This window comes from Chiloscyllium plagiosum, chromosome 15 (genome assembly GCF_004010195.1).
Source record: "Chiloscyllium plagiosum isolate BGI_BamShark_2017 chromosome 15, ASM401019v2, whole genome shotgun sequence".
Taxonomy (NCBI): domain Eukaryota; kingdom Metazoa; phylum Chordata; class Chondrichthyes; order Orectolobiformes; family Hemiscylliidae; genus Chiloscyllium; species Chiloscyllium plagiosum.
Window position 1 is genome coordinate 50,815,720 of NC_057724.1, and position 25,902 is coordinate 50,841,621.

Sequence of the window (25,902 nt, forward strand, 5' to 3'; positions counted from 1 at the left end):
GACAGACGTTCCTGTTGCCGGCAGCGAAAAATCAGAATGTGTGTTGCCTCCCTGGTGCCAGGATCAAGGATATCTCTGAGAAGGTGCAGAATGTTCTTAAGGGGGAGAGGTGAAAACAAGGACTGCAGATGCTGGAAATCTGTGTCCAGAGTAGAGTGGTGCTGGAAGTGCACAGCAGGTCAGGCAGCATCCGAGGAGCAGGAACATCGACGTTTTGGGCAAAAGCTCTGAAGGTGATAGGTCCGGGAGGAGGGTGTAGTGGATAGGTGGAAAGGAAGATATGCAAGTATAACAGGTCATGAGGGCGGTGCTGAGCTGGAAGTTTGGAGCTGGGGTGAGTTGGGGAAGGGAAAATAAGGAAACTGGTGAAGTCCACATTGATGCCATGGGGTTGAAGTGTTCCAAGTTGGAAGATGAGGCGTTCTTTCTACAGGCGTTGGGTGGTGAGGGGGCGGTGGTAGAAGAGGCCCAGAACCTCCATGTCCTCAGCAGAGTGGGAGGGTGAGTTGAAATGTTGGGCCACAGGGCGGTGGGGTTGATTGGTGCGGGTGACTCGGAGATGCTCTGCTAGGAGGTGTCCAGTCTCCCCAATGTAGAGGAGACCACATTGGGAGCAACGGATACAATAAATGATATTGGTGGATGTGCAGGTAAAACTTTGATGGATGTGGAAGGCTCCTTTGGGGCCTTGGATGAAGGTGAGGGAGGAGGTGTGCGCACAGGTTTTGCAATTCCTGCAGTGGCAGGGGAGGGTGCCAGGAAGGGAGGGTGCAATTTTTGGGGGGTGTGGACCTGACCAGATAGTCACGGAGGGAACGGTTTTTGCGGAAAGTGGAAATGAGTGGGGAGGGAAATATATCCCTGGTGATGGGGTCCGTTTGGAGGTAATGTCTTCGGGTGATGTGGTTTATGCGAAGGTTGGTAGGGTGGAAGGTGAGCACCAGGGGGATTCTGTCCTTGTTATGGTTGGAGGGGTGGGGTTTGAGGGCAGAGGGGCGGGATGTGGATGAGATGCATTGGAGGGCATCTTTAACCATGTGAGAAGAGAAATTGCGGTGTCTAAAGAAGGAGGCCATCTGATGTGTTCTGTGGTGGAACTGGTCCTCCTGGCAGCAGATACGGCAGAGGCGCAGGAATTGGGAATACGGTATGGCATTTTTGCAGGAGGTAGGATGGGAAAAAGTGTAATCCAGGTAGCTGTGGGAGTCAGTGGGTTTGCAAAAAATGTCAGTGTCAAGTCAGTCGTCATTAATGGAGATGGAGAGGTTCAGGAAGGGGAGGGATGTGTCAGAGATGGTCCAGGTAAATTTAAGGTCGGGGTGGAATGTGTTGCTGAAGTTGATGAATTGCTCAATTTCATCGCGGGAGCACGAGGTGGCGCCAATGCAGTCATCAATGTAGCGGAGGAAGAGGTGGGGAGTGGGAGAGGAACCAGCAGGAGGTCATTGTACACATTGGAACCAATGACTTTGGAAGGGAAAGGATAAGATTCTGAAGGGAGAATATAGAATGTTAAGCAGGAATTTAAAAAGGAGGTCCTTGCGGGTAGTAATATCTGGATTACTCCCGGTGCTATGGGCTCGTGAAGATAGGAATAGGAGGGCAGAACAGATTTTTTTTAATTAAGTGACCATTTAATGAAACAGTTTCCTTTATCTTGTAATTATGTTGATAGTGCAAATATGTTCCAATAGATCATTTTATATATTTGGTTAACAGACATAACATGGACCATTGAGTATTGGACAGCACGTCATTTTGGCCTTCTAAAATAAAACCATAAGACTTTCTATATCTGTCTGACAAAAACAAAGGGTCTCAGTTTAACATCTCAGCCAAAAGAATATAGCTCAAATCTTTTGAGTCAGAGTCAAAGTCAGAGATGTACAGCACGGAAACAGACCCTTCGGTCCAACTCGTCCATGTCGACCAGATATCCCAACCCAATCTCGTCCCACCTGCCAGAACTCTGCCCATACCAATCCAAACCTTTCCTATTCATATACCCATCCAGATGCCTTTTAAATGTTGCAATTGTACTAGCCACCACCATTTCCTCTGGCAGCTCATTCCATACAGTGCATTTCAGTAACAAAACCATTCCAAGCCATCATATTTTTCAAAAGGAAATTAGGTAAAGAAGTGAATGGGAAGATAATTGTTGCAGAAGTGCAAGCAGGGGTTGTACATCAAGATCATGCAAAATCCTAGTGCAGATGTCTCCCCATGAACTGCCTAGAAGTTGGAACTCCTGAAGGGTAATTTCCTCTGAAAATATTTTCAATTTTGAGTTAGCAAAACTTCAGGTTGTTCTAACTAATTTAGCCAGGAAAAGCTAGAGGAATTAAAACCTCCTGTAATTCCTGAGTATCTATTAAACTGACTCATCTGTGACTTGTCTCTTTAACCTTTCCCATCCCATAACCAACGGACCATTGATCATCACCCCTACTAATACCTGACCACCCAATGCCCCCATTCTCTCTTAGACCCAACATTCCCTTGGATCTTCACTCCCCCACTGGACCTGACCCAGCCCCTTACTCCCTTAACAACCTTTATTGGACCCAAATCCCTCATGGCATGCAACCCTCCTACTATATCCTCTAACACAGACCTACCACAGACACAATTTAACACAATAACTTTCACTTATTATCCAGTTGGCTTAAACAACACAATCAATTCCCAACTGAAACCAATTCAGATTAATTTACTTTCTCTCCATTGCTCGTGCAACCAAAACTTAGGACATAATGATAAATTATTTCAAAGCTGGGTGACCTTGTATTGACCAAATAAATTCACGATATTAATTTAGATAAAAATAATCCGTATAAAGAACAACTGAGCAAAAGTAAGACCATTTGTGCTTAGAAATTACTGTTGACAATGTGATTGTTTGGCATGTCTATCTGGTACTTTAACAGAGACTTTAATATGTTTATTTCCAATTGGTTACCACCTCTGTAAATAAAGAGAGAAATGTCACAGGAACATGGGACCAGAAGAATGGCATTCAGCCCATCTAACCTTCCCCACCATTCAATGCATTCATAACTGATCAAACTCTTCAATGCCTTTCATTCATCTTATCCTCTGAACACTATATGCCGTTGATATTTAGAAGTCTAGCAATCTTTACCCTAAAAATACTTAAAGACTAAGCTTCCACAGCCCTCTGTGGTAGAGAATCCCAAAGGTTCACAGCCCTCTGAGTAAAACAGCTTCTTCTCATCTCATAATGAAGTGACATTCCTCTTATTTTTAAATTGTGTCCCTTGGTTTTAAACTCCCCAACCAGGGGAACAGCTTATAAGCATCTATTCTATCCATCTCTTTCAGTATTTGCCAGGTTTCAATAAGATCACCTCTGATTTTTTTGAACTGTTAAGAATGTATGCCAGTTTGCCAATCTCTCCTCATAGGGCAGATAAAGAACAAAAGATAAAGAACACTACAGCGCAGCAACAGGGCCTTTGGCCCTCCAAGCCTGCGCCGACATATTTTGTCCTTCCATACTAAAACTGTCTTCACTTACAAGATCCAGGCATTCACCACCCTTTGTGTGAAAAACTTATCTTGCATGTCTTTTTTAAACACCCCTGTGCTCCACCTCTATATAGACACACACACCTTGTATCCCTTAATAATTAATTGGGAAAAAGCCTCATACTTCCCAATCAATCCACACCGTTCACAAATATATAAACTTCTATTAGGTCCTCCCTGAACCTCCTGCATTCCAGTGAAATCAAACTCAGTCTATCTAATCTTTCTTCTTAGCTAAAATCCCCCATACCAGACAATATCTTGGTAAATCTTTCTGTACTCTCTCCAAAGCATCCACATCCTTCTGATAGTGTGGTGATTGAAATTGTACGCAATATTCCAAGTGTGGCCAAACTAAAGTTCTATTGGAATGTTCAATGGGCATTAGAAAAAGTGCATAGGAGATTTATCTGGCCTGGTCTACAGTGAGGGTCTTATGAGTAAAGGCTGAGGGACTTGTGTTATTCTCATTGGAGAGAAGAAGGATAAGAGGGGATTTAATAGAGACAGACAAGATGTTCAGAGGATTAGATAGAGTGGACAGTGAGCGTCTTTTTCCTAGGATGATGACATCTGCTTGTCCAAGGGGGCATAGCTGCAAATTGAGGGGTGATAGATTTGAGACAGATGTCAGAGACAGTTTCTTTACTCAGAGGGTGGTCAGGTAGGCACAACATCGAGGGCCAAAGGGCCTGTTCTGCACTGTATTGTTCTATGTTCTATAAAGCTGCAGCGTAACTTGCTTATCCTTGTACTCAATGCTCATTCCACTGAAGGCAAGCATATGTTATCTATCTGAGCTGCCACCTTCAGTAACCTGTGGACTTGCACAAACACATTCCTCTGAATATCCGTACTCCTAAGGGTTCTGCCATTCACTGTATAATTTCCACCTGTACTGGACCTTCCAAAGTATACCACCTCAATTTGTCCAGATGAATCTCCATCTGCAATTTTTCTGCTCATGTCTCCAACTGATCTATATCTTGATGTATCCTCTGACATTCCTTCTCATTATCCCCGTCTCCACCAATCTTTGGATTGTCTGCAGACTTTTTAATTAGACTATTGAATTTGCCTCCAAATCATTTATGTAGATCAGGAACAGCAGAAATCCCCGCACTAATCCCTGTGGAACACCATAAGTCACAACCCTCCATTCTAAAAAGCATCCTTCCACTACTAACATCTGTCTTCTGTGACTAAACCAGTTCTATATCTATCTTGTCATCTCACCACAATACCATGTGACTTCACCTTTTGTAGCAGTCTGCCATGAGGGGCCTTGTCAAAGGCTTTACTGCAACTCAGGGGAAAAGTCCTGTGATCCTTCATTGCAGTCTATAGCAATTATATTTTTCCTGAAGTAAGGAGACTGAAACTGCAAACAGTGATCCAGGTATGGCCTGACTAAGCACTTAAATGATTGAAGCAAGACTTCTGTATTCGAATCCTTTTGCAATAAAAGTAAACATTCCACTAGCTTACTACACTTACACGTTAGCCCTCAGTGACTTCTGACAGCAAACTTAGGATCCTTTGTACATCTACACTTTCCAATCTTATCAATATATAAAATGATCAGATGCCAGCAGATTCACAAGTCTCTGACAATTTGAGTTACGGTCCACAAAGTGTAACCTATCATATTGAAGTGCAAGGATCCAGCAATTACAATTGTTATGAATAGGTTAATAGCATATTCTGAAGATATTGTTGCAGTGCGGGTTGCAAAGACGAATGGACCAACAATGTTTCATTTGTGCATTTATTCATTGTGCTGTTTATTTTCTGGCTTGTTACATACATGTATGTGTGAATTTCAATACCAGTTCTGACCACAATTAGGACTACATTGCAAATCGTCAGACAAAAAGAGATTTTTGCTATGTCAGGTAACACTTATATTCTTCTAACATTCAACATCTCTAATGGAAACCATTGTGCACTGTCAGGTCAAGGGTGAGCTTGCTAAATGGAAGCTTGCTAAATGCATGCTATCCGTCTTTTGATAATGATTTTTAAACTAGCCTCTTAAGTACCCAACACCTCCACTACAATCCCAATAGAATGCTCCACATTCTTAATGTATCAAGTTGTGGTGTTACAGGAAACTCACAAAACTGTATCTAATGGAAAAGCTCTTGATATATAAAAAAAACATATTTGTGGAATGTCTTTCATAAGCTCAGAACATCCTAAGCACTTCAGAGCAAAGAGAATGGAGTAGATTGGAGCAGAATAGCTTTATTGTCAGATGTACTCAAATGAGTGCAGTGAAAACATACAGTGCATCTCAGGTACAAGGTATCCAGGGATTGCTACTTCAATTACAGGATTAGTTACAGTGTAACAATGTCACCAAAACAAGGCATCATCTTAGGTACAGTGTACCTCAATACAATCCTCAGTTATGGAATTGAGAAATGAAGAAAAAAAGTTATATTACAGTGATACACAATATGACCATAGGTCAGAAAAAATAAGAAACAAAGTTAAAAAGACAGCCATCACAGTCTCTCTCCAACGCTGTCCACAGCAGACCAGTGAAAGAGGTCTCCACATGATCTGACACCACTGCGCCACAGCCCCCACTACACACCGGGCCCTTGCTCCCAAAGCACACAGGGGCCCTCCCCCTCTCCACACCAGGCCACACCCCGTGCTCCCACACCGGTCCCCTGCCCCCACTCCACATTGGGCCCCTGCCACCTTCCACACTGGGCACCTGCCCCCAATATACAAATGGCCCCGACCCCATTCTACACCGGATCCCTGCCGTCCACTCTACACCGGGCCGCTGTACCTGCTACCACACTGGGCCCCTGCCCACACTCCACATTCGGCCCCTGCCCCCAGTACGCACTGGGCCCCTGCCCTCCACTCCTCACTGGGCACCTGCCCCCAGTCCACACCGGAGCCTTGCCGTCCACTCTACACCGTGCCATTGCACCTGCTCCCACACTTGGCCCCTGCTCCCATTCCACACCGGTCTGCTGTTTCCAGACTGCTGGTCGCTGATGTCTTCGCTCCCAGCCACTGACCCCACTTTAGAGGCTGGGGGTCAGAGGTCAGGAGTCGGAGGTTGGGGCTAGGTGTCCAAGGCCGAGTGCCCAAGGAGAGGAGAAGAAAACCACAGATAGGAGGAAAAGAGGGAGGGAAAAGAAAAACAGTTGGAGTGGACAAGCTCTGGTTGAAGAGTCCCACTGTGCTGCTGCCCTTGTGCTGTAATTAAGTATTTCTGAAGCATAGTCACTGATAGAATCATGGCAGTCAATTTGTGTATGGTGTACTTCCATAAACAGAAATGTAATAATGATCAGATCATCTGTTTTTCTGTGTAAGTTGAGATTTAAATATTGTCCAAGACACCAGGAAACCCCTTCTGCTCTTCTCTGCATAGAGGATTGGCATCTTTTGCGTTCACCTAAAAGAGTAATCGGGGCTTCAATTTATGTCTCATCCAACAGGTTTTTATATTTGTTCATGATATGGGCCACTGGTTGGTACAGCATTTATTGCCCATCCCCAGTTACCCTTGAATGAGTGGCTTGTTTAGCCATTTTAGAGAGCATTTAAGAGTCAGCCACATTGCTGTAGACCTGGAGTCAAATGTAAGCCTGACTTGGTAAGGATGGCAAACTTCCTTCTCTCAAGGACATTCATGGTTGTCTGTTCTTCATTAAACTGGCTTTTAATTCCAGAATTTTAATGAATGCAAACTACACCACCTGCCATGGTGAGATTCAAATCCATGACCTAGAATATTAGTCTAGGATTACTAGTGCAGTGGCACTACCACTGTGTCACTGCCCCCCTTTGGATATTGGGTACATTTCCGTCTTGATTTATAAATTGGGAAAATAGATTGTCCACTCCTTATAAAATCAGTCCTTAATTTCATTTCATTGATTGGATCCATATGATTGCTGTCCAAGCAGGTGAAATGTGAACAGAAATCAACCCTAAAATGACTAAAGGATCGATGATGTGTTCAGATAATCTATCCAAATAACCGTTGGTATTTTGGTGATATGAGCTAAGAGAGCAAAGTTTATGAAGACATGGACTCATTCAGAATTGGGGAATTAGACAGTGAAAGAGTATTTAGACTATAGCGCAAAAAGCAACTGGATAGATATTTAACAGATAGAATGATCAAGAGATCATTTAACTGAAATCATTTCTTGCTTTTCTATATATTTTCCAAGTTCTGCTTGATGTAGCTTTACACGATTACATTAACCTTAATATGTAACATAAAACGTCCATGTTATTAACATAAATTGATGGTAGCGCTATCCTACAAATCAAAATTTTGAACTGTTTTACAGCATTGCATCTTATAATGAGAAGTATCAAGTAATGAATTATTCTAGGAAAAGCTACCAGCATCTAATTACATTATGATGGACAAGTGAATATAAGACTACTTTTCATTTTTGCTGTTTACTCTTCCATATTTCAGTCAGAGATTTCTTTTGAATTGTTGAAAAGATTGTTTTTAAATTACAATTTGATTCAGTAATGTGTTATGGACTGGCCAGACCGCTTAAAACATTCTTAAGCAGGCAGCCCCAGACCAAAACTATGCAATTTGTTTTGGTAAGTGTGCAGTGAAAATTACCCGGAGTAAGATAGCTCGGTTGACTACTAGATTTTAAAACAGACAAACATTTATTCTCAAAATTACACAATGAAACAAAAAGAACAGAATAAAGAACCCCTACAGAACACAGTCTATCCAAAATAGACTTAAAGATGCTGTTCCGAATATACACAACAGTCCCAATAAGCAAATTTCCTTTAAGTCCCAGTATAATTGGAACACATGCTTACAGGTTGAGGTTAAAGGGCAGAGAGAGAGAGTTTCCACACATCTCCCTGTTTAACTTCTCACCAGTTCAAGACTCAACTAAAACTGCTAGCTAGAGAGCTGACCACTCCCCTTTCATTATACAGGTCACTCCTAAAACATGACCATTTTGGCCTGAAGTCTCATTTGTTTATATATAAGCAAAAGACCTCTTAAAATCCTTTTCATCTCTGTAGCAAACCAGACTGATCAGAGCCTGGCCCAGTTTATTGCTCCTCTGAGAAAAAAAATGAAGGACAGATTTTGAGCCAAGGAACAGCATTTATAAAAAAAGGGACCAGCTTTGTGACAAATGTCTGACATGCAAGTTTGATTGACAGTTTCAAAAGACTTTTGAACCAAGGTACTTTAAGGACTGCGCTTACTGTTTTTGACTTACTCACCTGGAGAGATTATTCAAAGGCACATTTCTAATTGTTATATTCCACTGAATCTTTGTTATTGACAATATTCGTGGAGAAATTCTCTGGGAATGTTCGCATGTTCCTGATGGGACCCAAGCGGAGGCTAAAGAAATTAATGGTACACCATGGTGATTATACTGTCCAGAGCCTTGGATTTATAGCCTTGAGACAGGAGTTCAAATTCTACCATGACAGATTGGGAATGTGACTTCCATTCAATGTAGCTGAAATTTTTAAAAATGTCAGTAATCATGATCAGTAAATTATTAGATTGTTGTAAAACCTTTTCTGGATGACTCACAACCTTTAGGGAAGCAAATCCATCTGGAACACATGATTGAGTTTTAACTGCCCTCCTTAATGGCCTTGAAAGCCATTCGGTTCTCTCCAATAAGGTGACTCATATTTGTCCTTTCAAGAGAAACTAGGGATGGGCATAATGCCCTTGCCAATGACATCCACAATAAAGGAAAGTGGAGAAAGATAGCGCATGATCAAGTAGTGTAATCATTACTGATAACGTTGCAACTTGAAACTTCATATCGATTTTTAAATCTATCCAATGAGGATGGCCATATGTTTTCTCTCCCTGTCGCAAATGATTTGCATTTTTCAGAACAGCTCATTGAACTCAGGAATAGACTGTGCAGGAGTGACAAATGTGAACCTGTTCCCATTTCCTAGACTTCCCTTGTAAACAACACTTGTACGTTGGATGAGAAAGGTGGTTTTGCACTAAGTTCTAATAAAAATAATATGCATAACTGAACACAGAAAAGCTGATAATAGGATAATACAATAAAATCATAGAATATTACCCCATAGAAGGAGGACATTAAACTTTGCATGTTTTTGACAGCTCCCTTGTCACAGGTAGAAATATGTGATCTGTTTCATGCCCATGATTAGTATGCTTCATGATGAAAGAGGTGTGTTATTGTTGAGGGTTTTAGTTCATGGGTTTTGGAGTCAGTTGTGTGCAGTGGTAGAAATCACTTTAGTAGAGCACACATTATCACTGACCTTCTTCCTGTATGCTGGGCACACTACTTTATTCAAAACACAACACTAAATCCACTTCACCAGGCTGCAAAATCATGTACAGATTGGTATGGTCTTGTGGCATAATCGCCCATAGTAGTTTGCAGGGGATAGGTCTGCCTTCCTCTGCATTACTGCTTCTATCAGCACCACCAGGTGTGTATCTGCAAAGCAGGAGTGAGCTTTCCTTTCCTCTGGGATATGTCTTTGATGATAATTGTCAAATAAGGGCAGTGTTGAAGGCAAGTTCCTGGCTTGCAGCATCTAAACTGGCATGCAGCTTGGCTTTAAATATAGTGCCAGTGGCATGAGTGTAAACATATTCCAGCACTTCCACCATTCTGGATGCATAATTACCCAAGGGAAATGCCCAAGAGCCTAGTAACATCCGTAAAGAGCAGATGATTGCATGAGAAAAGTCACTCCAGTCCGTTGTGGACTCAGTGCCATGAATCTCACTTCACACTATAATTTAACTGAAAATGGGAAAATTTGCCAATGTTTCATTCACTCTCTCACTCACATCACACATGCTCCCACAAATGGAAAGAACAATTGCAGTTGAAAGTAGCTTATAATGGTCTTGATCTGTGACATGGCCAGTCTGTTATTTTTATTAAGTTAATATTTGAAAATTGAAGTGAGGATCTTGTATGGTGAAGAGCTCTCCGCAGCCAATGAGATTTCCTGTAGTTTAATTTCTAATAGGTTGCTTCTCAGGTGAAATTGAAATTGAAACAAGTTACAGATTTCTTCTGCCTATTGGGATCTCCTGCTTACAAGGTTTTGCTGTTAATTACCATGGCCACTTGATGGTCTATAGGTAATTTAATAGTTTTTTGGTAGAAGACTTGCAAAACTGTTGTTGCTGATTTTAAAAGCAGACGAGTCAATCACATCATCATGTAACCTCATACAAGTTCAAACTCCTTTTCCAAATAAGTAGTATTTATCTTGATTACACCATAGATATTGTTGGTTAACACCTTGAGAGATTAGGCTAGTCAGTGTTTTTAATGTTTGAATAATCTATTCAATTCATTAAATCCCTTTCAGATTAGTTACAGGAAAAGGCATTGATTCAACATCAACCTAGAATGTTCCTTTAGTTTTCTCTTGAGACAGTACAAGCCAAAAAAGAAGTTAGGTAACCCTTGGAGGCATCTTCATGGTGCTTTTGTTCAGTTTTAAACTTTAAAAAGTTTTAAGTTCAGAATGCACGGGGGCATGATCCTCTGCAAAAGCTACTCAATTAATCTCTGTGCTTTCTCATATAAACTTACAATTATATTTATTTATTCCTCTTTGCATATTACTCTTGAATGTTCTTCCGCCAACCTTTCAGGAAGTGCTTTCTAATCCATCTCAATGTGCTGTATAAAACATCTAATTTCCCACCCCAGTTCTTTTGACTTATTTGGTAAATCTGCATCCACCATGTACCACACTCCACTCACCAGTGGAAACCATTTCTTCCTTACTTACAGCTATCAAATTTCTCAGAATAATGAACACCCTCTACTTAATCTCCCACTAACCTTCTGTGCTCAAAGGAGAACAATTTCTGCCTTTCTAACCACTCCACATAAATCAAAGTCCCTTGTGCATAGTTCTATTCAGGTAAATCTCATCTGCATCATCTCCAAGGCCTTGCTTGTCAAAAGTGCAGTTCACAAAAACCTGATGACTTGCGTTACATCAATGCATTTTAATGTTGCATAAGCTTTTGGAATCACCTTGCTTCTAGTTTTAATTAACCGTGTGTCTAGCCATAACTAATTTATACGTTTATTTATTCCTTGAAGGCTCCTTTAATGGTTTTTATATCCAGACATTTTCTGTCATACCAAACAAAGAGTCTTTTGCAGTGTCTTCAGGGAAATCTAAAAGCCCATTAACTTCACAATTTTCGATATACTGATTTCTTGGGAGGGGGAGATTATTTTGCTTCCTCACTTCTAACTAATTAAGGCTGACTTTCTACTAATAAACTACCTTGAGAATTAATTGCAAATTTGGAAATATACTTTACAGCACTGTTTCCAGAAAGCCAATGGTTTTGTTCTGTAAATTAATTTTAATGTTGCAATAACTATTAAAACCCTTAAAAACTTAAAGTCATATTAGAATAAGAATTTTCAATCCATTGTTAAATGTGAAATCCAACAGATTAAAAATACCCAAATTAATCGTATTTGTATTTCAAAAAAATAATGCATGGATTTGCTCACTTCTTGCTAAATGCACAGAAGTTTGGATAGTTAAAGAATCCAAATTCTAAAATTGTCATTGCTTTGTCATGTTTCGTCAAACAGTAAAAACTATTACTTAAACTGAATCACCCTTTAAATCTCATTATGCTCACTAGTTATAAGCTTTTTATAAGCCCCATATGAAGTTTGTGGTAAATTCTGTGTACTTATGATCATAATAACTTCAGTTCACCTTAAATATTTTTGTTTGATAAATAAAGATGCTTTTCCCTCAATTTTCTTTTGTCAAACTTGGATTAATTAAAGTAAGAGAAATCAGTACCTGTGGATAAAAAGCAGCTTAGTCAAAACTGCCTTTAATAGTAAGGAAAACCGAGATGGAGAGTAAAAATTACTATGCTCTGCTTCATTGTGGACAATCAAACTTTTCTATTTGTGGGGCACATGGGTGTAGACAATGGAGCTTTGATTGCTGCATTAGACATTAAATTCAGAAATGCTGTCTTCACAGTGTGCAAACTCAAGAGATTATCAAGGGGTTAATCAAAATATATTTTTATCCTAAATGCAAATAATAATTAATATCATCAGGCATGAGATGTGTATTTGAAAATTGGCAATCTGATGTGTACCTCATTTGACTTACCCCCCCCCCCCCCCCCTTTGGCTCTAACCTGTGTTTAGATTTCCCCCACAATCTGCAAACAGCACAGTGCTGTGATACTTCACCCAAGGTGACTGACAGTGAGTGCCAGCGGATTATTTTACTGAAGTAAAAGTAGTGTTTGAACTACATATCATCCTGTTAATAGCCAAGAAAATCATAGGCAAAATTTAATTCACAGCTGCCATGTTCCCAACTTAAAAACAATGTTATGCCTCAAATTTTTCACTGTGCCAGGTTGGTACTGCGAGTGCACAGGCAACAACAGTGTCTCAAATAATCTTTCATTATTCAAGTTGCCCACTTGAAACAAATGTTAAGCTAATCAAATAAGCCAGCTGTGTTGAACTGCATACTTTAAGTTATTGTACAAGGCACTCAATGGCTTGTACAGCAGGAAGCCATTGCAAACAAGGCCTGGAGATATTTTATGTGCAGCAGGAGCAGGTCTGGCCAGTGAACTGCAATGAACTGTCTGTTTGACAGCCGAAGATTGCCAGTATTAAAATGTTTCTGGCATGTAAAGTGGTTATTTTATAACGTGTGCACCTGCTTTGGCCAGAGGTCAAATTTCCTTGCCATATTTTAATGTAGATTCACTCTTCCTGCTGTCCAGCTTTGCCATTTGCTTTTCCTTTTCCTCTCAAAGTACTAGTGCCTAATTGTCCTTTCTCTGCAGACCAGCTGCAGGGTAACCTAACCCAGCGCCACCATAGAACCAACATTTTCTCCATAGTTTCATCAAAAACTAAACATTGAATTTATACAAAAGGTTACAATTGATGCTTGTGGATGAGTTGCAGGCTGAGTATTTTGTTGCACTGCTTGCTAACATTTCGATCAAATATGTAAGGAAGTAATCTGAAACATGAAGATTTCTCAGGTGTTCTCAATAATTTGATCTTTCCTTGCTTCCAGAATTGCCAGCTGGTTCTCACAGCAAGTTCACGTTCAGACCATTGCCACCTCCACCCCCACCACCTCATGGTTGCACTTGTAGAAGCCAACAGACTCAATCCTTGGACTCTCTGCAGAGAAATGCAATGACGGCACGAAGCCAGCCCAGTCCATCTTCCACAGATCCTCCCACCAGTGCTCAGCAAGATTCGACACAACTACATAACAGCTGGGTGCTGAACAGCAACATTCCATTGGAGACCAGGTACATTTCAACACCATCTACTGTTTAAATGATGAACCATAATATCATAGCAATTTCTTCTTGTTATTAAACCTGCCCCTGTACGTTTAGCTTTCTTAATATTTTGCATAGAGGAGAAAGTGAGGACTGCAGATACTGGAGATCAGAGTTGAGATTGTGGTGCTGGAAAAGCACAGCAGGTCAGGCAGCATCCGAGGAGCAGGAGCATTGATGTTACGGGCATAAGCCCTGATGAATGTCTTGTGCCCAAAACATCAATGCTCCTGCTCCTCAGATGTTGCCTGACCTGCTGTGCTTTTTAATATCTTGCATGACAGGTTGTAAAGAGTGTAATTTGATAACATTGGAGTCAGGAAATAAGGCAGCTGGGACCTGATTGACCTTAAATTAGATTGAAATTATGAAATGAATTGTGTATGCACTGAGAAGGAAGCACGAACTCGAGTCATTGTGAAATCAGGTACCAAAAGAGAAAGTAAAACAAGTTAAACAAAAGCAAAATGATGTGAATGCTGGAAATCTAAAATAAGTGCTGGACATTCTCAGCCGTTCCAATCAGACGTCATTGACCAGAATGTTGGCTTGACTGCTGAAGTAGTACAGATGGTTACTAGGCCCCTGACTTCATATAGCTGCCTATTATGTCAGTTTATCTGCATGTTCCCACCTCCTGACTATTTTAGAAAATATGGTGGGTGTCGAATTATGCTTCCTTAAGGGTCTGTAAGGTCTGTTCCACAGGAATGTTCCGTTCAATTCACAAAATCCCTGCAAGGACCAAACCAGGAAGGGGAGTGATCTTGTGGCAGGAGACCGGACACAGCTGGGTGTTCGGCAGTGCTAATGGAGCCAGAATAAAAGTTTATTCTCCATCAATAACCATACGGCCACATTTGCAACCCCTGTATTGAGATTTCACATCCAGAATGATGATGTAGGGCTGTGATCATTTTATGTTTTAAAGTTGCCATAGTGTCTCAAAACAGACTCACCAGATCATTAAAATGGTACTTAGATTAAGGCTGGCAAGCCTTAATGTCATATTTGTATCTATCGTACAAAGGCAGCATCTGCACTGGGCTGGGTAGTACTGGTGTCGTCATACTACAGAAACCCCAAAGTGAGAGAGAGTCTGCTGGAAACTTCCAGTTACCTCTGGGGCAACCCATGCACAATCCCTAACTGACTGTGTAAGTGTGACATATATACACCAAAAACTTGCAGAATAAGTGGATTATGACATCTTCCAGCCTCAAAAAAGGTCCAACTAATGCTCTATCCAAATCATTTCAAACTAAATATGCATGAGGAACCCTTCTCTTGCTTCACTAAAAGGAATAACCACCCAACTTTCAGGTGAGGTGCAAGTTTGTGCAAGTATTCTGGTGTATCCTTGCAGAACATTTTTAGATTTTCAAGGGAGTGTTGTTGTTTGTGTGTGTGTGTGTGTGTGGGGTGGGGGTGGGGTGGGGAGGAATGGGGGAGTGCATGGCACAGCAGCTCTCGGCTCGGTAATGAGAAAACCTGCTTTTTTTAAATGGAATCAAATACTAAGTCAAAACCGAAAGAACTGCAGATTTGTAAGCCAGAAACAAAAACAGAAATTGTTGGAAAAGCTCCCCAGATCTGGCAGCATCTATGAAGAGAAATCAAAGTTACTGTTTCAGGTCCAGTTCTGAGGAAGGGCCACCAGACCCAAAATGTTAACTGACTTCTTTTCACTGATGCCGCCAGACCTGCTGAGCTTTTCCAGCAATTTCTGTTTTTGTTATTTATGGAGTCAATTGTTATATACCTTCCTGGACAATACATGAAACAGAAGTGAAGCTCAGGCAGCCAACAGGTGGAAAAATGCACCAAGGAAGGAGGTACGGTCTCAGTGGAAGGCCCGACTCACCTTGAGCACTCTGGCCGCCTCCTTTTCAGCAAAAGCAATGTCTGAGGCTTCAGCAAAGAGGTGCTACTTTCTGAAATGCAATCTTCTTTTGCATAAGGTTTAACTAATATAATGAAGTAAGCTTTACCCATTAGGATATAAAGGTCCATTTCTAGGAAGAACTAGATCTGTATTTGTTACCAGGTATTTGTGAGAATGTTTTAAAAGCAGTAATTTGCACTTTAAGTTCAGCCTGATTGTCTCTTCTGAGACCAGGTAACTAAAATGTAACTTAATTATCTATTGTGTATATAACAAACCTTTATTGTTTATCAAGATTGAGCCATGTTCTGCCAAAGTCTTGTCAGCATCCTTCTCCACTTGATATTAATAACTTAGACTAATGCCAATGCGATGAATTGGTGAGGATGAATCAACACAAGGCATTCAGATGGCTTATGTGAACATGACCATAATATAAACCACCTACCACCTCACAACAAAGCAAGCATAGTGTTGCCAGTAGCTGGAAAACTATCTGTGATCATCAATTTCCACACCGCCCACCACCCTCGACTATAGCAGTAAATAGCAGCTACAGACACACAGTTTGCCATCCATCACTGTCTGTGAGCAGACACTGAGACTCCAGTTGTCTTTAGATATCATTCCATCAGATATTAGTTCCCATCTTCCAATCCATCTGTTAATGTCCATCTCAGTATCCTCTTGATCAAAATCCTGAAATAAAAGGCACCAGTAAAATTGCACTTGACAACAACCTTATAAAACAGCACATTCTGTCCTACATATAAAACTATTTATCTTTGTGCATTCCCTTAGTGACTGCTTTTTGGATGTGTTTGACTGGCCTAATGCTCCTATGTGAAATGACACCATTTGCTATAGTATGACAAATAGAAAGCTGCTGTCATTCAGTGGAGGAGACTGGAGATAGCCTTGAAGAACAGCCTTGAATAGTTCTAGACCTCTTGGCCTGAGGTCCAGACTGTACTACTCCACATGGTAACAACAATCTGGGCCAAAGGCAACAGGAAGGGATTTTACTCATAGAATCATTAATAGATAGAGGAAGGGTATTCAGTCCATGTTAGATTTCTATAAAGCAATGCAGTCAGTTCCATTTACATACTCATCCCTCCAGCCCTGCAAACTCCTTTTAAAATAATTTGCCATCTTTGTTTCACCATCATCATAGCTAGCAAGTGAAAAGCAACCCCCTTTAGCTACAATGACATCAATTAAATATCTTAATAAATTAACTGTCCTCACGGTGGAGGATGTATGCTAAAGTGGACAGACAGATCTGCTCATTGACAAAGTACTGTTTGCCATTTAGTACTTTAGTTTAATTGATTGTGTTGCTGTCAATTAACAGGACCAGAACTTTGGAGACATAACTGAACACAGGAGAGGGCAATATGTTGTTAAAGTCTCAGGGACTGAAGCAGCTGCATAGAAGGGGGCTAGAGCCTTAAGCCCATTGCGTATCCACCTGCAGCGCTACTCAGCATGGTGGGTGCCTTATTGTGTCTCTAACTATACTTATACTATATAGAGCCAGGACTTCCATGCACAATGTGTTCTAAACTAAAACTAAACTGCTTGATCACAAAATCACACCCAGGAACTTACTCAACTTGATAAATAACCTCTCATTGACTATCCTTTTTTATAGTCAAAAAGTGTGGTGCTGGAAAAGCACAGCTGGTCAGGCAGCATCCGAGGAGCAGGCGAGTTGATGTTTCGAGGATCAGGTTGAAGAGCTCATGGTAACTTAGTCACATGATCAGTTACTGAAAGTAAGTGTTTATTTACAAGAAATCATCTTGCAACAAATCGCAGTACTTTCAGGGACTACCGACCCAACAAGAAACATATACCATTGAGGCAAAAAGATAATGGCCATCACAGCACTACGGCCTTGTCTTTACGAAATGGTTTCAGCCATTTTGTAATAACACATGGAGTAAACTAAATTTCAGAAGCCTGGCATCTGTAATAGAGGAAGGGATCAAGATGGATCCTCCACTCGGCACTTCTGGCTGAAGACCTTCACACTGATGAACTGGGTTCTTCCATCATTGAGGATGTGACTGCTCTGACTGACTGGTGGATTTTTTTGAGAAGTTGAAAACATAAGTCCAGAATGGAAGGGTTGGCAAGACATATGAGAGATCCACATTGTTTGGGATTTGCACTTCAGAGCAGGGTGAAGAGGAACTTGGATTTGAAAATGTGCCCAAGGTAGAAACAACCACTCTGATTGGTCTAGGTAATCCTGAATGCAACAATCTCACTCACTGCAAATACAGAGCCACACTTCACCCAGAGTTTTAAGTGATGTTAAAATGCCTGTCCCTTGGCAATTCTGCAATGCAGCCTCTGCCTTGTTCTCCCAGAGAGACAGGGAAGAATGTCAGTGGGACTTTGTTGCAATGTGTTTGGTAGATGCACATCCCACAGCTGAAAATTTGGAGGTATGTGAAATCCGCAGAAGCTGAGTGTGTAGCTGTCAGAAATGGGACCAGTGAGGAAAATAACGTGAATGCTAAGCATGAGTTATACAGTGGATAGAAGATGGATTGTGAAGATACATTTAGGTCTCCCATGTTAGGTCCGTCAAAATCTTCTGGTACTTGATTTAGGCTTCAGAAATGGTTCCCTGCTCCAATTCTTATCTAAGCTACCGAAATCAGCTTTTAGCTCCTTGTGGAAAATTGACATCGCTCATCCTTTTCACCTTCTGGACTAATGCCTGCAGAACTGAATCTGAAAACCTCAGAGCCCTCTTTCTTGCTTGTTTCTCAATTTGATGTGCTTTTCCTTACGCCCAAATCCTCACAGTTAGTCCACAATATCTTTTGTACAATGAGTGCAGTTTATCCTCAAGAGGACACTGTTGCAAAATTAAAATGCTGCAATGGCAGAGTTTCCAGTGAAAGGTTGCAGAACTGAAGCAATAACTCTGTTTCTATCTCTTCAGATGTTGTCAAATCTGCTGAGTGTTTTCACATCTTCAGTTTTTATTCCATTTTAAGAGGGCCAGGCTACGTGCGTGTCATGTTAGTTATGCATGGTTTCTGTTAAGCATCTCATCAAAGTTTGCATGCTTTCAAACACATTGAAATCAAGATTGGCATGATCACATTTAACAATCTGCACACTGAAAACAGACCCTATGATTAATTTTTCCCTTGAGCAACATAATACCGTTCAATGCTTTTCAATGGTGAGGCAAATCGCCAGATGCTATTTTCACAAAGGTAATCGCTGAGCACTGCAACTTGGTCAGTGATTTTTGACCAGGTTTAACTGAGCCTGCAATTTTCTGCACATTTTCACCAAAGTAACAGAGTGCACCATTGACCTTGCTGTTATTTTGACAGTACACAATGTCTATTATCTCAATGATCATTCTATTGATATATAATTCCACAATGATTGAGAAACCATATTTTAATGTGTCGGCAAATTTGTCTAATCAGAATGTAACATCAATCACTGATGTACAACAGTCAATAAACCAAAGCAACAAAAAGGTCTGTTGTGGTAAAAAGGTAAATCTACCCTGACCTCACCAGACCATAGGGTGGTTCTCTCAGAGAGATAACTGGTGTTGGTTTAACCTGAGGGTAGAGATTGAGAAGGAGAGTCCTTCACACTAACTTCAGCTGGTGCAGGAATTGAAGCCAAACTGCTTTGTATCACAAACCAGCTGTCAATCAAACTGATACAGCTGCAGATACATTTGTGATACATCTGCAGTGTCCTAACTCTGAACTAGAAGGTCCAAGTTCAAGATTCACCCACTCTAGAGGTGAGTCACAGCAGGTTGATGAAAAATATCTTCCAAAGCAACAGATACCATTCCACAGCAAATGGCTCAATCTGGGGAAATACATTCAATCCCAGCTCCAATATTTGTATAGGAAAGTGATAATTTCAGACTGTGTTGGCATCACAGGTCAGTATCCATATTCTTTAATGGAAACAATCAGGAATCTTTTTTTTTAACTGGTGAGAACAGTATTATTTAAATTAAAAATCATACAACACCTCGTTATAGTCCAACAGGTTTATTTTTAAGTACAAGAAGTGCTCCCAAAGCTTGTACTTTCAAATAAACCTGTTGGTCTATAGCCTGGTGTGCGTGACTTTAATTTTGTCTACCTCAGTCCGACACCAGCACCTCCGTATCTGTTATTATTTAAGTAATCATTGCTCAAATATACAAAGTAAAAGTACTCTGCAAAAGTTGGAAGAAAATTATTAAATTATTATGTAATTAAGAAGTATTCATCTTTAGTTGAATACTATATGTCGTGAGTTATAAATCTCAACTGGGTTATCTGAAACAAGTAGAGGTGAAATCTACTGGTGAATTTGGGGAGAGAATTCAAAGAAGCTTATGTGCTGATTCTGCTTGTGACAAAGAAAATGATATTTTTTGCTTTGTGAATGTAATCCTTTAACTCACTAGCCATCCGTGAGGAATTACAAAGTGAACCAGAGACAACCAATATCCCATTATCAAGCTAAAATTGGTGAAAATGTATTGGTTATTCACAATATTGGAGAGGGCAGTCAAGTTACTTTCAAACAAATACAAGCTGCATGTTTATTTTAATTATCTGCATGGAGACATAATGAATGATGTGGGATGTTTTTCAAATCCAGGGCAACCCTGTAGCATAAGCTATATATTCCAAGAAATATAAGACCATACAACACAATACAACCATCTGAGTGGGACACATGAAAGGAATCTATGTTCAAAAGAAAGATGCCAGAAAGAACAAAGAGGAGAACGATTTGCATTTATGTAGTGCTTTCATGATTTAAAAATGCCCTCAAGCACTTGAAAGCCAACCAAGTACTTTTTGAACTGAAATTGCTGTTGAGATACAGGACCTGCTCAATCAGCCATTTACATTTGAAAACAGCCCCTTGATGTGACACAATTCAGATAAGAACATAAGAAATATGAGCAGGAGTAGGACAATTGGCACCTCAAGCCTGTTATAAGATCATAAGATATAGGAGCAGAATTAGGCCAAACAGCCTATCGATTCTGCTCTACCATTCAAACATGGCTGTTAGCTTCTCTCCATAATCTTGATCCCCTTACTAATCAAAAACCTATCTATCTCCATCTTAAATACTCTTAATGATTTGGCCTCCACAGCCTTCTGTGGCAATGAATCCCACAGATTCACCACCATCTAATTCTAAAGGGTTGTCCCCTCATTTCGAGGCTGTGCCCAAGGGTCTTAGTCTCTCCTACGTGTTGAAATATCTTGTCCATATCCATTCCATTCAAGCCTCTCAGTATTCTGTAAGTTTCAATGAGATCATCCCTCATTCTTTTAAACTCCATTGAGTAAAAACCCACATTTCTCAACCACTCCTCATATGACAAGCCCTTCATCCCTGCAAACCTCCACTGAACCCCCGCTGAGGCCAATACATCCTTCCAAAGATATAGGGCCCAAATGTGGTCTGACTAGAGCCTTACACAGCCTCAGCAGCTCTTGTAGTCTAGCCCTGTCAAAATAAATACTAACATTGCATTTGATTACACATTCCAAATGTGGTCTGACTAGAGCCTTACACAGCCTCAGCAGCTCTTGTAGTCTAGCCCTGTCAAAATAAATACTAACATTGCATTTGCCTTCATAAATGCCAACTGAACCTGCATATTAACATTATGAGAACCCTGAACGATCACTCGCAAGTCTCTTTGTACCTCAGATTTCCAAAGCCTTTCCCCATTTAGAAAACTGTCTATTCTTCCTGCCAAAGTGCATAACCTCACACTTTCCCACATTGTAATCCATCTGCCACTTCTTTGTCCACATTCCTTGACATTCAGTAAGATCATGGCTGATCTGCAACAGACCTCCAATCCTCTTTGTCCCAGCTCATCATAGCCATCAAAAATATCTTCTTTAAATACTTTCACAACTCTCACAACTCTCTGGGATCGTGAATTTGGAGAAAAACATTCTTCACATCTCAGTTTTAAATTAGTGTTCCCTTGTTCTGAAGAAACATCTTCCCAACATCTACCCTATCAAGCCCTCTTGGAACCTTGTATAAGTCAGTAAGATCATCATTCTTCCAAATCTAATGAGAAAAGACCTAACATGTTTAGCTATTCATGATAAGTCAACCCCTTGATCGCAGGAATCAGACATGTGAAGTGATTTTGAACAGCCACCAATGCCAGGATATCATTTTTAATTTAAAATAAGGGGAACAAAATTATACAGGCATTCCTTATCCAGATGCAGCTTCACCAATACCCTGTATAATTGAAACAAGACTACCTTACTTATAAACTCTAAGGCCTTAGCAATAAAGGCTAAAGGTCCATTTGCCTTCTTAATTACTTGCTAACTTCTTGTGTTTCTTTCACAGGAACACCCAGATCTCACTGTACTGCACTTCCTTGGAGTACCTCTCCATTTAAACAAGATCTGTCTTTTGATTCTTGCTAGCAAAGTGCATAATATTACACGCCTACATGAAACTCACCTGCCAAGCTTTTGCCCACTCTCACAACTTGTCTATATCTCCTTGCATATTCCTTATGTTCTCACCGCAGCATTCCCTCCCACATATTTTTGTATCATCAAAATATTTAGATATTTTGCACTCAGCCCCTCCTCCAAGTCATTAATATATGTAGAACATAATGAAAGTCAAAGAGTTGGTACTGTGCCACTCTCTGTTATGTTTTTCCAATCTGAAAAAATACTTTGATCCTGACTCTCTGTTTCCTCTGTGTTAACTAATCCTCAAACTATGCTAATAAATCACCCAAAATGCTGTGAGCTTTTCTCTTGTGCAAGAACCATTTAGATGGCAACTTATCAAATGTCTTCAGAAAACCCAAATGCATAACATCTACCATTTCCTTTTTATCAACTCTGCTTGTTATAGCTACAAAGAGCTCTAGTAACTTTCTGAAACATGATTTCCTATTCACTCAAACATTCTGACTGTGTTTAATTGCATTAAGATTTTCTAAAAGCCCTGTTATTTCTTTGTTAATAATAGACTCTAGCACTTGACAACAACAGGTGTTAGGCTAACTAGCCTATAGTTTCTTGGGTCCTGACTCCATCCCTCTTGAATAGGTCCATCACATTAGCATTTTTCAGTCTGTTTGGACCCTTCCAGAATCCAATGAATTCTGGAATACTTCAACTAATGCCCTCACTATATTTGCAGCCACTTCCTTTAAAATGCTTGTATGCAGGCCGCCAAGTCTTGACAAGTATTTGCTTTTGGTCCCATTAGTTTGTCAAATACTTTATCACTCATGATAGGGACTGTGAGAAAATCTTTTGTCCCATTAACACCTTGCTTATCTCTTATCTTTGGGATGTTCATAGTATCCTCCACCATGAAGAGCAATGCAAAATATTGGTTGAAATTATCTTCCATTTTTCTTTCCACGTTATCAATTTCACAGTTGCATCCTTCAAAGGTCCCACACATAATTTGCAGGATCAGGTCCTGGAATTTATCCTGGTGGCAATTAATTTATGCAGGGTGTACAGCAGTGGATAGTTTGTGTAGATAATGCAATTTTAATTTTATATGTAAAGACATAGCATACAATGAATAATACGATTTTTATAAATTTGTGCAGTACAAGAGTTAGGTATCAATGGAAATTAGAAGTAGGACAAAATGTCTTTCCATTGATATCTATTTCATACTATAATGCAGACAATGAGAAAAATATGTAGACACTCTTTTCTGGGATGTGGACAGTGCTGGATTAGCCTGTATTTGTTGTCCACCTCTGCTTGCCTTTGAGAAGGTTGTTGTGAGCTGCCTTCTTGAATCACTATAGCCATGTGAACAGTGAGGTATGCCCATAGTGTTTGGTATTAGGAAGAGACTTTCAGGATTTTGACTGAACAATAATGAAGGAATGGTAATAGAGTTACGAGCAAAGTTGGTGTGTAGCATTGAAGAGAACTTGCAGGTACTGGTGTTCCCAACCATCTGCTGCCTCATTCTACCAGATGGTATGAGTCATGTTTTTCAAAGCTAAAGGAGGCCTGGCAAGATGGTGCAGTTCATCTACTATTTGGTACATGTGCTGCTACTGTACATTGGAGGGGAAGAGAATGAATGTTTAGGGTAGTGGATGGAGCATTGATCAGGTAGTTGCCTTGTTCTGGATGGCATTGAATCTTTTGAGTGTGCTGGACCTGCAATCATCAAAGCAAGTAGAGAGTATTTCATTACACACATGACTTCCATCTTGTAGATAGGAGTCAGGCTTTGGGAGTCAGGTGGTGAGTTATTTATCACAGACTTTCCAGTCTCCAATCTGCTCTTGAAGCCAAGAATTGATATGATAGATTCAGTAAACTTTCTGATCAAAGGTAACCTAGAGGATGCTGATAGTGAGGATATCAACAATGGTAGTGCTTTTGAAAGTCAAAGGGAGACGATTAGATTTTCTTTTGGTGTATTTGACCATTGCCTGGCACTTTATTTAGCAAACTTATTACTTGCCACTTATCAACGCAACCCTGAATATTGGCCAGGTCTTGCTGGAGATGGAAATAGACTGCCTCACTATATGAGGAGTTATGAATAGTGCTGAACATTGTGAAATCACCAGCAACCAACCTCTGCCCCAACCAACTAATTCTGACTTCCTGATGGAGAGACCATGTTGTTTGGAATTGTGATCACCTCATTACATCTTCAGAGTAATTTTATTCTGTATCATCCAACTATTGATAACTACTTCTAAAAGTACAGTTCACGTCAGTAACGATACTGCATATTTTAATGTAATGAGGTCAGGAACTGAGTGTCTTGACACAGCCCAAACTCAGTATAAATAAGGAGGCTATTCATGTCTAAGTGCCACTTCTTTCCATCACATTGCTGATGATCAAGATTCAATTGATAGGGTGATCAGTGGGCTAGATTGGATTTGTCTTGCTTTTTGTGGATATGACCTACCGAGTAACTTTCTGTATTGCCACATAGATGCTAGTTTTGTAGCTGCACAGACACAGTTAGGGGCATGACCATTTTGGAGTACAAGCCTTCAGTACTGTTTCCATAATGTTGCAAGGTGTTACAAATTCAAGTCTGTCATGGTTCATTGGCATTAGTTACATCCAGAAACTGTCCATGCATCTTACTTTTATGGGAAGATGAGTTACAGGGCCCTCCAGTATGTCTTTGCACAGTAACATAAACTGGCGATGTGACAATAGTACCCTCTTGTGAGCTGAGCTAGATACTGGTACTTCCTTTTTTGACACGCACAGTTAACTAATCTTTCTGAATAAATATTCAGTGAGATGAGGCTTGAAGTGAACTATTGAGTGAACATAAAGAGCAACAGTTACAATAAGATTCACTTGGTTTAATCGGTGAGACTTGACTTGTTGAAGATGCAAGTATGAACTGTAGCATTTCAGTAAATGCACATGGGAGTTGCTTGATTAAAGAAACGCAATTAATCTAATTTGCCTTCTACTGTCCTACTACTCACATGGTACAACAATAATTGAACTGATGACAAATCATTGCCATCAATCTCTATCAGTTCGTCTAGAATAGACCCACAAGATAAACTCTCAGTGGCAGAGATCTTTAGGAGACAAATTCTACAGATACATGTTTCTCCAAGGAATGTTACAGTTAAGCTTTATTATGTCAAATTATTCAAATACTGCAATCCAAAATGTTACTTCCTGAAACAAATCAATTTAAGTAGCATATGAATGAACCAGCAAATTTGCTTTCACAGTCATCCCTCAGGAACAAAATATCATATCTGTATTTTATATTCCCAATAGTCTGTAAAATCATTTCTCTTCAGATAATTATCCAATTTGGAAGTTTAGATTTAGATTAGATTTAGATTACTTACAGTGTGGAAACAGGCCCTTCGGCCCAACAAGTCCACACCGCCCCGCCGAAGCGCAACCCACCCATACCCCTACATTTACTCCTTACCTAACACTACGGGCAATTTAGCATGGCCAATTCACCTGACCTGCACATCTTTGGACTGTGGGAGGAAACCGGAGCACCCGGA

At 40.3% G+C, this 25,902-nt stretch overlaps 1 protein-coding gene across 6 annotated transcripts in view; it reads left to right on the plus strand.

The window, feature by feature from the left end:
- tenm1 (teneurin transmembrane protein 1) overlaps nt 1-25,902 on the plus strand; it is a 2,412,691-nt gene that overhangs the window by 2,047,087 nt on the left and 339,702 nt on the right. For all 6 annotated transcript variants that reach the window (XM_043704862.1, XM_043704861.1, XM_043704865.1 and 3 more), the window contains one exon: nt 13,669-13,912. In XM_043704862.1, coding sequence (XP_043560797.1) covers nt 13,669-13,912 — 244 coding nt within the window. The remainder of the gene's footprint in view (nt 1-13,668; nt 13,913-25,902) is intronic.